The 12,893-nt window shown below is 46.6% G+C and overlaps 1 protein-coding gene across 8 annotated transcripts; it reads right to left on the reverse strand.

Moving 5' to 3' along the window:
* Nucleotides 1-125: 125 nt before the first annotated feature.
* Nucleotides 126-12,883, reverse strand: Dedd (death effector domain containing). 8 transcript variants are annotated; one of them, XM_013126500.3, is made up of 7 exons: nucleotides 12,759-12,858; nucleotides 11,720-11,859; nucleotides 11,040-11,072; nucleotides 3,313-3,701; nucleotides 3,031-3,138; nucleotides 1,629-1,775; nucleotides 126-924 (listed from the first exon to the last, which is right to left on the reverse strand). In XM_013126500.3, exons 4-7 carry the CDS (start codon nucleotides 3,635-3,637, stop codon nucleotides 548-550), a joined length of 957 nt encoding a protein of 318 aa, XP_012981954.1. In that variant the 5' UTR covers nucleotides 3,638-3,701; nucleotides 11,040-11,072; nucleotides 11,720-11,859; nucleotides 12,759-12,858; the 3' UTR covers nucleotides 126-547. The 8 variants fall into 8 exon arrangements, with proteins under 8 accessions (XP_012981954.1, XP_005087819.1, XP_012981953.1 ...); XM_005087762.4 differs by lacking the exon at nucleotides 11,720-11,859 and having other exon boundaries at nucleotides 12,759-12,883; XM_013126499.3 differs by lacking the exon at nucleotides 12,759-12,858 and having other exon boundaries at nucleotides 11,720-12,196.
* Nucleotides 12,884-12,893: the final 10 nt, after the last annotated feature.

Below are 12,893 nucleotides of genomic sequence, written 5' to 3' on the forward strand. Positions count from 1 at the left end.
CAGAGAGGAGCAGCACCAGAGGCCAGGAGAGAGTGGAGAGGGCCACAGCTTCTTTGTTTTTAAAAAATTCTATAATTTGGAAGAAGGTGGTAATTAATTTCCAAAATACACTTCAGAGTCCCACCTTCCACATAGCTCCTTTACTCACAGCCCTTTGGTTTTTCAGACAAAATTTAAGAGCCCTCATAAAGCCATAAGTATTGATTACCCCTCAATGCACCTGAAAGCAACATTCAGTCCCTTACAAAGGCTATGCTCCATAGACTGTCCCTATACACTGTCTTACGGCTCAGTGGTAACGTGGCTGCAGAGACACATAGGGGTAAGTGGCAACAGGAAACAGAGGGGAAGCCCAGGCACATGGGTGCAGGGAGGGGTAGGGAACACCATTTCCACTTTCCTTTGTCTTTTCCTTTAAAAAAAAAAAAAAAAAAAAAAAAAAAAAAAGGTGGTGTGATTGGTTGGAGGGTAGAGAACAAACCCAGAACAGAATGTAAGCTCCAGCGGCGATGGAGCCAGCAGCCCCCAGAGAGGTGGGAAGGGTAGGTCAGGGCAATGCTTGCAGCATCAAGTTCCTCAGGAGTTTCTGTCGGCCCAGCTCATAGTCCTCCTCATCCACGTTCACCAGCAGCTTGATGGCCTCATGGCCCACAGCTTGCTTGAGAGAGTCTGTGATGAAGACACCTTTCAGTGCCTCTAATAATGAGCCATTGATGTAGTCGCGCCAGAATGCGTCGAGGTAGGTGAGCTCAGAGAACTTGATGTCACAGATGATTGAGCCCAGGTCCCGGGACTTGAGGATAGTGTTGGCCTGGTTAAAGCGCTCAAACTGGCGCTCAAGTGGGTCCTGCTTATTGGAGAAGACATTGCCTTGCAGAGCAGTCTCATGCTGGCAGTATTCCGCCCGAACGCGAAGCCTGATGTCTGTGAGAGATTTAAGGAGAATGGCTTACAGTAAGGATGTGTTTACGTCCAAAGCTAGAAAAGCAAGCAAAACCAGCAGAGTAGAAACCCTCTTCTCAGCTTCTCCATCCCTTCCCAGAACAATGCTTCACTGTGTCCCCAAAGCCCACGTCTCAATGATGGAGCTTCCCCACAGGAAATATGCTCAGGGCACTCACAAACAGCATCTTGCTTATATCAAGTATTTTATTAAAAATGTGCAGAAGCGTATCCGAGCAGTCTTCTCTAGCGGATACCCCACAATAAAAAAAAAAAAATGTGCAGAAGTGCCGGGCGGTGGTGGCACACGTCTTTAATCCCAGCACTCGGGAGGCAGAGGCAGGCAGATCTCTGTGAGTTCAAGGCCAGGCTGGACCGACAGCCTCAAAAACAATACAGAGAAACCCTGTCTCGTAAAACCAAAAAAAAAATAAGTGCAGAAGTTTATTTTAATTGTGTCTTGACTTGGTTTGTCCTGTAATATCGGAATTCCTTTGACTTAGTAGTAACTAAAAAGAATTGTTATATAACATGGCCAAGAAGATAATAGTTCTCATAAAAACCACACCGACCAACAACAGCAATCAAAGAGTGGCCCGCACTGAACAACACATTGTCCATTATCCCAGAAGCTTTTTTGCATTTTCCCTCAAGTCTACATCTCTAGATTCTTTGGATTTCCTTACCGCATGTCTGCTTTTCCTTGGGATCTGGTGTCACTGACTTCCGGCGTTTTCGCTGGCTCCCAAGTGTGGCTCTCCCTCTGGCTGGCCGCTTACTACACATCTGAGATCCTGAAGTGGGGCAGCACACCACAGGATAGTGGGGAGGCACTGACCAGAGAGTAAACGGAAAACACAACAAGGTTTTAAAAGCACAACTTAAAATACTTTCCTTGGAATATGCAAGCGAATCGTTTACACAAATAAAAGCAGTATTGATGATGTCACCTGAAGGCTGAGGGGTATAGCTCAGTGATCAAACGTCTGCCAGCATTAATGAAGATCTGGGCTCAGCCCTAACATGGGGAAGGAATACTAAGTATGGTGGCAGAAATCAGTCATCACAGCACTTAAGAATAAAGGAAGGAAGTTGGGCAGTGGTGGTGGACACCTTTGATCCCAGCACTCAGGAGCTACAGACAGGCAGATCTCTGAGTTCGAGGCCAGCCTGGTGTGCAGAGTTCCAGAACCCTGTCTCAAACAAAGGAAGGACGATGAAGTTCAAGACTAGCCTGGGACTACACACAGTTCTACAGTTCTACAATTACCTGGGCTTAAAAAGAAAAGTATTCGGAGGAGGTCAGGCAGTGGTGGTTCACGCCTTTAATCCCAACACTTGGGAGGCAGAGGCAGGCAGATCTCTGTGAATTCAAGGCCAGCCTGGTCGACAAATTGAGTTCCAGGACAGCCAGGACTGTTATACAGAGAAACTCTGTCTTGCGGGGCGAGGGGAGTTGGGAGAGATGGCTCAGTGGTTAAGAGCCACATGGTGGCTCACAACCACCTTGAATGAGATCTGGTGCCCTCCGCTGGCATGCAGGCAGAAGACTTTATACACAATAAATAAATAAAAATATTTTTAAAAAACTATTTTATAAAAGAAAAAGAGAGACCTAAAAGGGGGATCTGATGTGAGAGCCAACATTGGACCGAGACAAAGCATACCTCATCTGATTTGTGTGTCCATGTTCACAAGATGTGCTCAACAAGGGTGTGACTTCAAAGGCCAAAGGTGAACCTGGCCATCTTCCTCATTACTTTTTAGACAGGGCCTTTCACTGAACCTTGAGTTCCCCTATGTGCTGCAGCTGGCTGGCTGGCTGGTGAGCTCCAGAGATCTGCCTCTCTGTCTCTCGTTTTGTTTTTGGTTGCCCAGCTTTTTCTATGTAGGTGCTGGGACTCTGAACTCAGGTCCTCATTGCTGATGCAACAAGCACGTTACAGACCGAGCCATCTCCCCAGCCTCTGAGTTTTTCAATGGGTAGATGAAGAGGGACTACATCCTTTCATCCATGTTGGCCCAACCAGGCATGTGATGGGATCAATATCGTCTTGCTTATGAAAATTACAGGTAATACCTTCTCACCTGTTTTAGAGGACTGGGGAGGCCTCGGTTCTGGATCACTGAGGGCTCTGGGGGTCACATAGCGAATTGATGTTTCCTCCAGATACTTGTCTACAAGATCAGGGCACACTGCAGGAGGAGAAGGAGGCACTCAAGAAAAAGATACACATCTGCCTTCTCCCAAAGGGTCTCACCGCTTCTTCCCTAGGTCAAGACCACCTCCCTTTTAGACTCCTGTGCTGCTCACTCCGTCCTCCCACAAGTCATCTTGTATCCAGCGCTCCCAGACCCCAGTGCCCTCACCAGCCCGTCTCTTCTTGAGAGTGACATAGGGCAGCAAGTCATGGCGAGTGATGATGCGCAGCAGCTGCAGCACCTGGCGAAAGTTACTCTCATCACAGCGGCCCTGGCGCTCCAGCGCCAGTAAGAAGTCACGTCCGTTTCGGATGAGTCCACGCTCATGATCATCAATAACATCGACGAAGAGGAAAGAAAGCACACGAACATCTCTGTGCGTTAGGTGGGTGCCCACGATGTCAAACATCCGGTGGAGGCTGTAGAGCCCATGTTCCTGCTCACCCTGCTCTTCGGGCCACGCCTGGCTTGCCCGCCGCTTCAGGCCCGCCATGCTAGAGGCTCAAGGACAGAGCGCTTTCCAGAATCTCTGCTCAGCAGCTGCAATCTCCAGTGTCCTGTAAGACAGGACAAGAACCCATGAGCAAGCCACACACTGGTAGCAACTAATTTTATTTCTGTATTGTCTTAACATGTCACTAACAGTACACTGCTTAACGTTCATCAAATATCACATGTTTACTGAAAGAAATAAACCCATGCTGGATGTGTGGCACATACTTTCATCTCAACCAATACCAATACAGGAGACAGACACAAACAAATCACAGCGTTCAGGACAGTCAAACAGTCAAAACTACAAAGAGACTTACTCTCGGAAAAAAAAGGCAAAACAAAAACAACCCCAAAGCTCCTTATACCCAGCAGATGACACCCTAAGTCTAGATCCCAATGGAGGGATACAGTTACTTCCTAGCATGAGAATATTTTGTGCAATTTTAGTGTGAGCGCAGACACCTGTAATTACAGCACTCAGGAGGCAAAGGCAGAAGGATTGCCCTAAGTTTGAAGCCATTCTTGTCTGCACAACAAGTTGCAGTTCACCAGGGATACATAGGTAGACTGCATCTCAGACAAAACCAGCCAGTGTGGTAAAGCATGCCTAACATCCTAGCACTTGAGAGGTGGAGGAGGCAAGAGAGTCAGTTTAAGGCCATCCTCCGCCAGAGCACAACTACAAGAAACTATCTCAAATTTTGTTGTTTTATTTCATGTTATCCAGATTGTTCCTCTTGCTCCCCCCAAACTCTGCTTTTGGTCCCTTGAAACCCTGATTTGCTGGGCATGGAGACATCCTGTAACTAGCAGTGAGGAGGCTGAAACACTAGGATCTTATTCCAGACCAACCTGTCTACTTACTGAAACCCTATCTTATAGAAACAACAAAAAATACGGTAAGAGAATAACATCTGGGTGTGGCAGTGTGGCCCTTTGATCCCAGAACTCAGGAAGATCTCTGTGAGTTTGAAGCCACCTAATGGTCTACAGACAGAGTTCTTCTAGGCCAGACAGGGCTAAACAAGTACAATCCTGTTTCAAAGAGAGACAGGGGAGGGTTGGGTTTTTTATTGTTTTTTGTTTGTTTTTTTGTTTTTGTTTTTCGAGGCAGGGTTTCTCTGTATTGTTTTGGAGGCTGTCCTGGAACTCACTCTGTAGACCAGGCTGGTCTTGAACTCACAGAGATCTGCCTGCCTCTGCCTCCCAAGTGCTGGGATTAAAGGCATGTGCCACCAACGCCCGGCCTTGGAGAGGGTTGTTAATGGTTAACAGCACTAGCTAGTCTTCAGATGCCTGAGTTCAATCCCCAGCACCCACATAAATAGGCTACATCCACTTGTAACTCCAGCTGTAAGGGGGATCTGATGCCTCTGACCTCCAATGACACCTGCTGTCACACACACAGAATTAAATAAAAATGAAAATTATCTTTTTTTGAGTGGTGGGGTACACCTTTAATCCCAGTACTCGGCAGGCAGAGGCAGGAGGATCTATGAGTTCCAGGCCAGCCAAAACTACACAGTGAGAGTGTCTCAAACCAACCAAACAAACAAACATTTTAAATCTTTTCTAAAAAGCAACAAACTCAGTGATCGGCCTGCCTCTGCCTCCTGAGTGCTGGGATTAAATAGAAACTGCTTCAGATGAACAGTTATAAGTCACTAGCTAGAACTAGTTTAAATTCTGTCATTACAAACTCTAGCTGTGACTTTAAGCATGTCCCTTAACTTCAAAGTCTCCGTGGCTAAAGTGTGTGTAGCGGCACAAGCCATATTCCAAGCACTGTGAGAGCCTCATGCAACAGGAGGATTGAGAGTTTGAATCCACTCTGGGTCACTGGATCTCAAAGACAGAATAATAAAACAAACAGAACAAACATATCATCAACCAACCATCTAGCTTCATCTCCACTTTATAGTTATTTACACTGATTGTCTTTCAAGACAGTACTATTGAGTACTGTCCGACCCTGACCAAGACCTCCAACCATACAGTCAGTTTTGGGTTTTTTTGTTTTTTTGTTTTTTTTGTTTTGGCTTTTTCGAGACAAGGTTTCTCTGGGTAGCTTTGCAGACCAGGCTGGCATCAAAATCAGAGAGATCCATCTGCCTCTGCCTCCCAAGTGCTGGGATTAAAGGTGCGCGCCACCACCGCCTGGCTATGCAGTCAGTTCTTAATTCCTACTGTACAATGCAAAATATTTCTTAAATGTGCTCTTCCTTTTACTGCTAATACCATTACCATGGTTCAGATTCCAATCATCGTCTCACCTGTACTACTGCAACTGACTCCATTTTTTTCATTTGTATATTTGTGTGTGTGTGTGTGCGTGCGCGCGCGCACGCATATACACATGTAGGCATATGGCCACAGTGTACCTTTCAGGGGCCAGTTCTCTCTTTCCACCAAATAGGTCTCCAAGATGGAAGTCAGTTTGTCAAGCTTGGTAACACATGCCTTAACCTGCTGAGCCATTTCACCAGCCCCTGCAAATGACTCTTTCAAGAAGTCTCTGTTCTCGAGGATCTCAGTGAGTTCGAGGCCAGCCTGGTCTACAGAGCTAGTTCCAGGATAGCCTCCAAAACAATACAGAGAAACCCTGTCTCGAAAAAAAAAAAACCAAAAAAAGAAGATGTAAAAGAAGTCTCTGTTCTCCAAATCTTTTTTCTTTTTCTTTTTTGGACACAAGGCCTCAAGGTGTAGCCCAGACTAGCCTTGAACTTGCTATGTAACCTAGATAAGCAATGAACTTTCAATAATCCTACCTTAGCCTTCTGAATGCTAGGATTTCAGGCATGTGCTACCACGATCAACACTAGGGGGAAGTGGAGGTTTTTTTGAGACAAGGTCTCTCTATGTATTCCTGGCTGTAGACCAGACTGACCAACTTGAAGATCCTCCTGCCTCTGCCTTCAGAGCACTGGGGTTAAGGGCATGTGCCACCACACCTAACCTGCTACCATCCATCTCTTTATCTTGTGGTTTGTTTGTTTTTGTTTTTGTTTTTTTGCTTTTTTCGAGACAGTGTTTCTCTGTATTGCTTTGGAGGCTGTCCTGGAACTAGCTCTTGTAGACCAGGCTGGCCTCGAACTCACAGAGATCCACCTGTCTCTACCTTCCGAGTGCTGGGGTTAAAAGGCTCCTGCTACCACCACCTGGCTCCATCACTCATCTTTATATCCTAATACCTAGTAGTAGACATCTGTAGGAGCAACCTGCTGAGAACTGAACTCAATTTCTAAGAGGTCAACAACACAAGCAATAGCAGTTAAGAAACAAACTTACAAAGTCCAAGAGTGAGAGGGGACCCCACCAAAAAGACACAAGTAAACCAGGCATGTGCCTGCCTATAATCCCAGAATTAGGGAGGCTGAGACAGACAACAAATTCAAGGCCAGTCTAAGTCAAACAGCAAAACCTGTCTTGGAATGGGGCCGCTGGGGACTGTACACAACTGCCCATGCAGCCGTCAGTAACCAAGCACATACCCTAGTTAGCCAGAGCTGCCGCCATACTGTAAAACCTACCCACACCAAACAACCCTACTCAGCAAGGTGGCATCTGACCATGGCTAAACTTCAAGACACAAGATGAGAAGCTGTGGTAGAGAGATGCTCAGCCCTCACCAGGCCTTGAATCCCATTTCTAGCACCAAAAGGAAGAGAATGGTAAGCTACTTCAGAAGAACCATGGTGGCTGGGTTAGCTGAAAAGCAATAGAACCTGGTCCTTTCTTCTCAGTGAGCCAACAAGGAAAGTGCAGGGAGACTCCTTCCCTTAAAAAAAAATCCCAGCACTCCAGAGATAGGCAGGACAGCCTGGTCTACAAAGCAAGTTCCAGGACGAACAGTCAGGGCTACAACGAGAAACCCCATCTCAAGAAACTAAAGATAAACAAATAAATTTTAAAAAAAGGAGAAATCAAAGTAAAAAGGCAATGTAACCCATATGTAGTTTTGAGAACCCAGGTATCCCATCCAGAGTGTGGGAAGCAGCTGAGAAATTATTCACTACAGACTGCTTTCCTCGTCTTTTCCCCTTGTTCCAGCTGCTGTCACTGGGCACAGATGGGGCTGCTGAGGAAAAATAGCGCCCTACTCTAGTAGACAGCAGGAGAAAACCGAGCTTCCTCAGAGCCCCTACAACTTTCTCTGGTCCCTACCCCACCTGTTCCCTTGGCCAGCTGCTGACTATAAGGATCCCGGAGGAAACAGATGGGCAGGGTTCACGTCCAACCAATCAGAGGAGCAGCTCGTTCCTTGGGTCCCTAATTCAAAGTGTCCTGAAACCCAAGCAATTAAGAAAAACCACCCCCACATACTCTGTCCCTGGAAAATGAGGCAAAACAAAGGAAAACAGTATAGCCCTAATTATATAATCAATGTAATTCTACAGCAGGCCTCAATCCTCTGAGGTTAACTCCCTTCACTTGAGAGGAGGGGAAAAGAATCACTTTTAAGTCCTAGAGCATCTCAGGTACTAGGGATTAGGAATCATCAGAACATCTAAGTCAGTGGTTCCCAACCAGGAGCAATTTGCCCCCTCAGGGAACATTTGGCAATGACTGGGCCAGTTATGATTGTCAAGCTTGGTGAAGACTACACTAGCAGCATACAATAAAGCTAAGGTGCTGTTATACATCCTATAAAGCATGCGACAATCACTACACTAACAACAAAATTTTATCTGGACCAAAATGTCTATAGTACTAAGGCTGTGAAATTCTATAAGTGTAACATGATGAATGGCCAAAAGGATGCATGTCGCCGGGTGTTGGTGGCGCACGCCTTTAATCCCAGCACTTGGGAGGCAGAGGCAGGCGGATCTCTGTGAGTTCAAGGCCAGCCTGGTCTACAGAGTGAGTTCCAGGACATGGTCTACAAGAGCTAGTTCCAGGACATGGTCTATAAGAGCTAGTTCCAGGACAGCCCCCAAAGCCACAGAGAAACCCTGTCTCAAAAAACCAAAAAAAAAAAAAAGCCGGGTGTTGGTGGCACACGCCTTTAATCCCAGCACTCGGGAGGCAGAGGCAGGCGGATCTCTGAGTTCGAGGCCAGCCTGGTCTACAAAGTGAGTTCCAGGACAGCCTCCAAAGCTACAGAGAAACCCTGTCTCGAAAAAACAAAAACAAAAAAACAAAACAAACAAACAAACAAAGGATGCATGTCACTTTCCTTATTAGATCTAGAGAAAGAAGCTATTAGGTCTCTTCAATCCCAAACAATCCAATCACATTCTAGAAGAAAGGGAAGGCCGGGCAGACATAGCTCATTTAACTCATAAATCCAACTAGCACAAAGGAGTTTCATCTCACTCCAGCAATGCCTCCTCTGTCACCTGCTGTTGCCATTCAGGTGAATAGCAGGTGGTAGAGACATACTCCCTTCTGGTCCATTCCAGGAGGTCTACTTTGACCTAGTTCAATCTGGAATTGTGTAGGAATAAGAAAATGTCATCCTCTTCAAGACTAACACAAATGATCCTGATCTTTAGCCTCAGTGCCATTTATGAAGTCCTGAAACAAGACTAAATAGCAGGCCCTTTCTTGTTCACTAACCAGACTTATACTAGTCAAGGAAGCAAAACACAGAAGCAAGCATTTCCCAAGGTATGTCTTCCAGAGTAATAGCAAGAGGTTGGCATGCAGGTCGGTAGGCAGCTCTCCCCACTTAATTATCATCTAGGATTGTAAGTTAACTCAGCATCCAAGCCTGGGTGTCTTAAGAATCAAACTTCAGGATAAAAAGAATGTCACCAACTTCCTCTTAATCCAAATTATACTCGGCTTTCAGTGACAAAGGAGCTCAGCCTAGACAGAGCTCCTAGATGGAAGACATTAGTGACTAGAACACACTCCTCCAAACAGAAGATTAGAAAGAACTCTTGTGTTGGTATCTAAGATACGGCTAACTACCAAGAGACAGAAAGCAACAGGCAGCCAAGCACTGTGGCACACCTTTAATCCCAGCACCTGGGGGGCAGGGGTGGATGGATCTTAAAATTCACAGTGAGACCCTACATAGAAACAAAAAAACCACAGCTATAAACAAATGTACTGATCCACTGAATGATCTTGCTATATTTCAGACACTAACATCCCCCTTTTTTTGTACTAGGAATCAAACCTTGGGGCCTTGGGCCTAAGTAGGTAAGTTCTCTACCACTGAGCTACATCCCTAGCACAGAATAATTCTAGATTCGTGTGAACCCCTGAATTTCCTTGGGTTCTAGTTTGTTTTCCTTTAGGGAGGTCTGAAATTACCAAGAGCCAATCAGAGTCTATATGTACCTAGACATTTCTTCCTGATAGATTATTTTCTATTGGGTTCCCATGCCCAAGCAGTCTAGACTCTTTGATCCAGAAATGACAACCTAACGTTTTAAAGTACTTTGAGTTATCGGAAGCAAAGAATATGTAGAAGAAATATCTTGAAATGAAATGGTAGATCCTTCCTAACAGAAATAGCATCTATATTTTCATAAGAGAAAAAGAAATATTTGACTCAGAAGTCCTTAGAAGAAAGTCATGTGGAAGAACTTTAAAAAAAAGTGACAATAGTCAGGTGTGGTGGCAAATCCTTTTAACCCCCACACTTGGGAGACAGGGGTGGATGGATCTCTGTGAGAATGAAGCCAGCCTGGTTTACACAGCAAATCATGGGCCAGCCAGAACTGCACAGTGCAAACCTGTCTAGAAAAAAAGAATGGCTTGCCAGGCAGTGGTAGCACACGCCTTTAGTCCCAGCACTCAGAAGGCAGAGGCAGATGGATCTCTGTGAATCTGGGGCCAGCCTAGTTTACAAACAGAGTTCCAGCCAGACTGTTACACAAAGAAACCGTGTCTGGGGGATGTGGGGGGATGGCTTGAACCCTGAAACTACAACATTACATGAAAAATCTTCAAGGCAGTTAAGAGTAAGTTATTGAAGAGCTTTCCTGCTGGTGGAACTAGGAAAACATAACCAAATATATCTGGAAGGCAGAATTACACAGTATGTTCTCAAAAAATCCCAAGAACTCTCAACAGCTGGGAGAGACAGTAAACTAGAAGCAAAAGCCTTCCCACTAAAGTACCTGAGCCACCCTCCAAGAGAAATACTTTGTAGATAATGTACAGGAGCACAGCTTTCCATATGTCAAAGGTCTGTCACTCAGGGATGATCAGAAGGCAAGACAACAGCAAACCAAAGCTGGGACCCTGTCCCCAGACACTTAGTATCCGTTTTCCCTCCTATCTATCTCCAGTTACCACTGCGACAAAACTTAATGAACTCAGATGAGAGAGTGAAACTCATTCTCCCTAGCATCTACCTCATTAATTAGGCTCAATCCCGATGCTTTTCATACCATCTCCATTCCCTTCCAGTGTTTGAAAACAATAAATAGTTCCAGACTTACCTTTTCAAGAAATTTAATTTCCCAGGTCTCTTCCTAGCACAAGTTTCAAAGCCAGCAGAAAAACAGAAACAAAAACAAATAAGGGGGGAAAAGAATAAAATTTCAAGCTTTATTTTGAAACTTCCAAGGTCCACAGTTAGTCAATGTCCATGGCAAAAAAAAAAGTCATTGGAGCTTAAAGTCATTTCACTGAACGAACTACTGCACGCTAAAGAACTCAAACATTACAAAGACCGGAAGGTTCCCTCTCGGATTGTCAACTCACAATATAGTATCAAACCCAAGAGCTTCCAGTCTCAGTGGCTCTCATAGCAAGGACAGTCCCAGCTCAACAACCTCTGGGAAAAGCCATTGCCCTGATACTGTCACACTTTTCTCCCCAATTCCTTATTCCATCTATTTTCTTACAACACGAGTGCTTGGAAGGGAAAAAGTTACAGCTCAAGAAAGTACTTCCTTTGCATCACTTCACTCATCAGACCAGAATCAATTTCGAACTTCACCTTTTCCTTTAAGCACACAATGAGAACAAAATAGCCACTAAGGCAGCATTCACTCATGCCTACGCTTCAGGAAGAAACATGCTTCTAAATATGCATATTGACCCCTCCTTCCCTCCTAGAACCTGAAGAGCAAAAGAAGGGTCTGTAAGAGAAAGCATATTTAATTAGCCTGATTACCTAAATGCCAGCCTGTCTCTTTATATCCTCCTCAGGCTTCCAGAACCTCCACCTCGGTAATATAGGCTCCAGCCATGTCTCTCTCCTCATCTTGTATGGCTAATTGCAAAAAAACCTAGAAAAGTGCTTTACTCATCTCCCTATTTGTAACCAGGAAAAACAAGGAAGCAGTAAGCAAGCGAGTGTTTTGGAAAGCAAATCCGGTTGAACCCTCATTCAACCCCAATTCTCCAAACCCACATGACCATTTCTTTCTGCCCTTCCCACCCTATTAAAAGCTAAGCGCCTGGCAATTAAAATTGGCTGCAACTGATACTGCTTAACTCTGCTGTCTTTCCACAGGGGAAAGGGAAACCCCCAAACCTCTATCCTCCGTGCAGATCCACTGCCCTATCTCCCTTTCCTTCCAAACTTTCCTCCGGGTCTCTCACTTCCTACCTTACCTCGTCACGTCTACACTCTCCCCATCCCCAAGCCCTCCTCTCCCTTTCCACCCAAATTCTCCCCAAGGCCCTTCCGCTTCCACTTCCAATTCTAACACTTTGAGAACCTCCCTTCACAAAATGTCTTAAGTCCAATTCTCCCCCTCTCCCACGTCCTCACAACAGCGCTCCCGGGAGTCCAGTGCTTCCAGCAGCCGCATGCCACAAGCCCCTTCCCCTTCACACCCTCAGCCTCTCCCCGCTGCTCCTACCCCTCTCAAGGCGCTGGATCGCAGCCCCACTCCCCACCTCGGCCTCTTTACTACCCCTGGCCTGGCCCAGCCTGGGCCCTTGTTTACGCCCCTCCCCATGCTCGCACTCCTGCGCCGCGACCCCTGCCCTCTCCCACAGTTGCCACCTCCCCTGCACGCCCCCCTCGGCTGCTCCCCTCCCCCACCTCGCAGCGTCCCGTCACCTCCCTCTCTGGAGGTTCTCAGGCTGGACGTCGCCACCGCCTCCCCCTTCACTTTCCTTCCCCGAGCCCTTCGCGGCCCCGCCCGGCCCCGCCCCGTCCCGCTCGACTCCCCCTCCCCACTCCGGCCGCCCCGCCGCCTCACTCTCGGCTCAGGTTCGGCGCCGCCATGTTGGATCCATCCGCGCTGCTCTCCCGGGCCTGTCTCACGGCGCCGCATCCGGGCTCCAGCCGCCACCGCCTCCGCCGCCGCCGCCGCCGCCGCGGGCGTGGGGGAGGG

Source organism: Mesocricetus auratus, unplaced genomic scaffold (assembly GCF_017639785.1).
Source record: "Mesocricetus auratus isolate SY011 unplaced genomic scaffold, BCM_Maur_2.0 Super-Scaffold_100676, whole genome shotgun sequence".
Classification (NCBI taxonomy): domain Eukaryota; kingdom Metazoa; phylum Chordata; class Mammalia; order Rodentia; family Cricetidae; genus Mesocricetus; species Mesocricetus auratus.

What these genes read in the sequence shown, in the direction of transcription:
- Dedd (XM_005087763.4), bottom strand. Translation starts at nt 3,637, where the DNA reads ATGGCGGGCCTGAAGCGGCGGGCAAGCCAGGCGTGGCCCGAAGAGCAG. An exon ending in TCTCAAGAAGAGACGGGCTG is followed by an intron (nt 3,139 to 3,312) that starts GTGAGGGCACTG and finishes CTCCTCCTGCAG; the next exon opens with TGTGCCCTGATCTTGTAGAC. An exon ending in CAAGGAAAAGCAGACATGCG is followed by an intron (nt 925 to 1,628) that starts GTAAGGAAATCC and finishes AATCTCTCACAG; the next exon opens with ACATCAGGCTTCGCGTTCGG.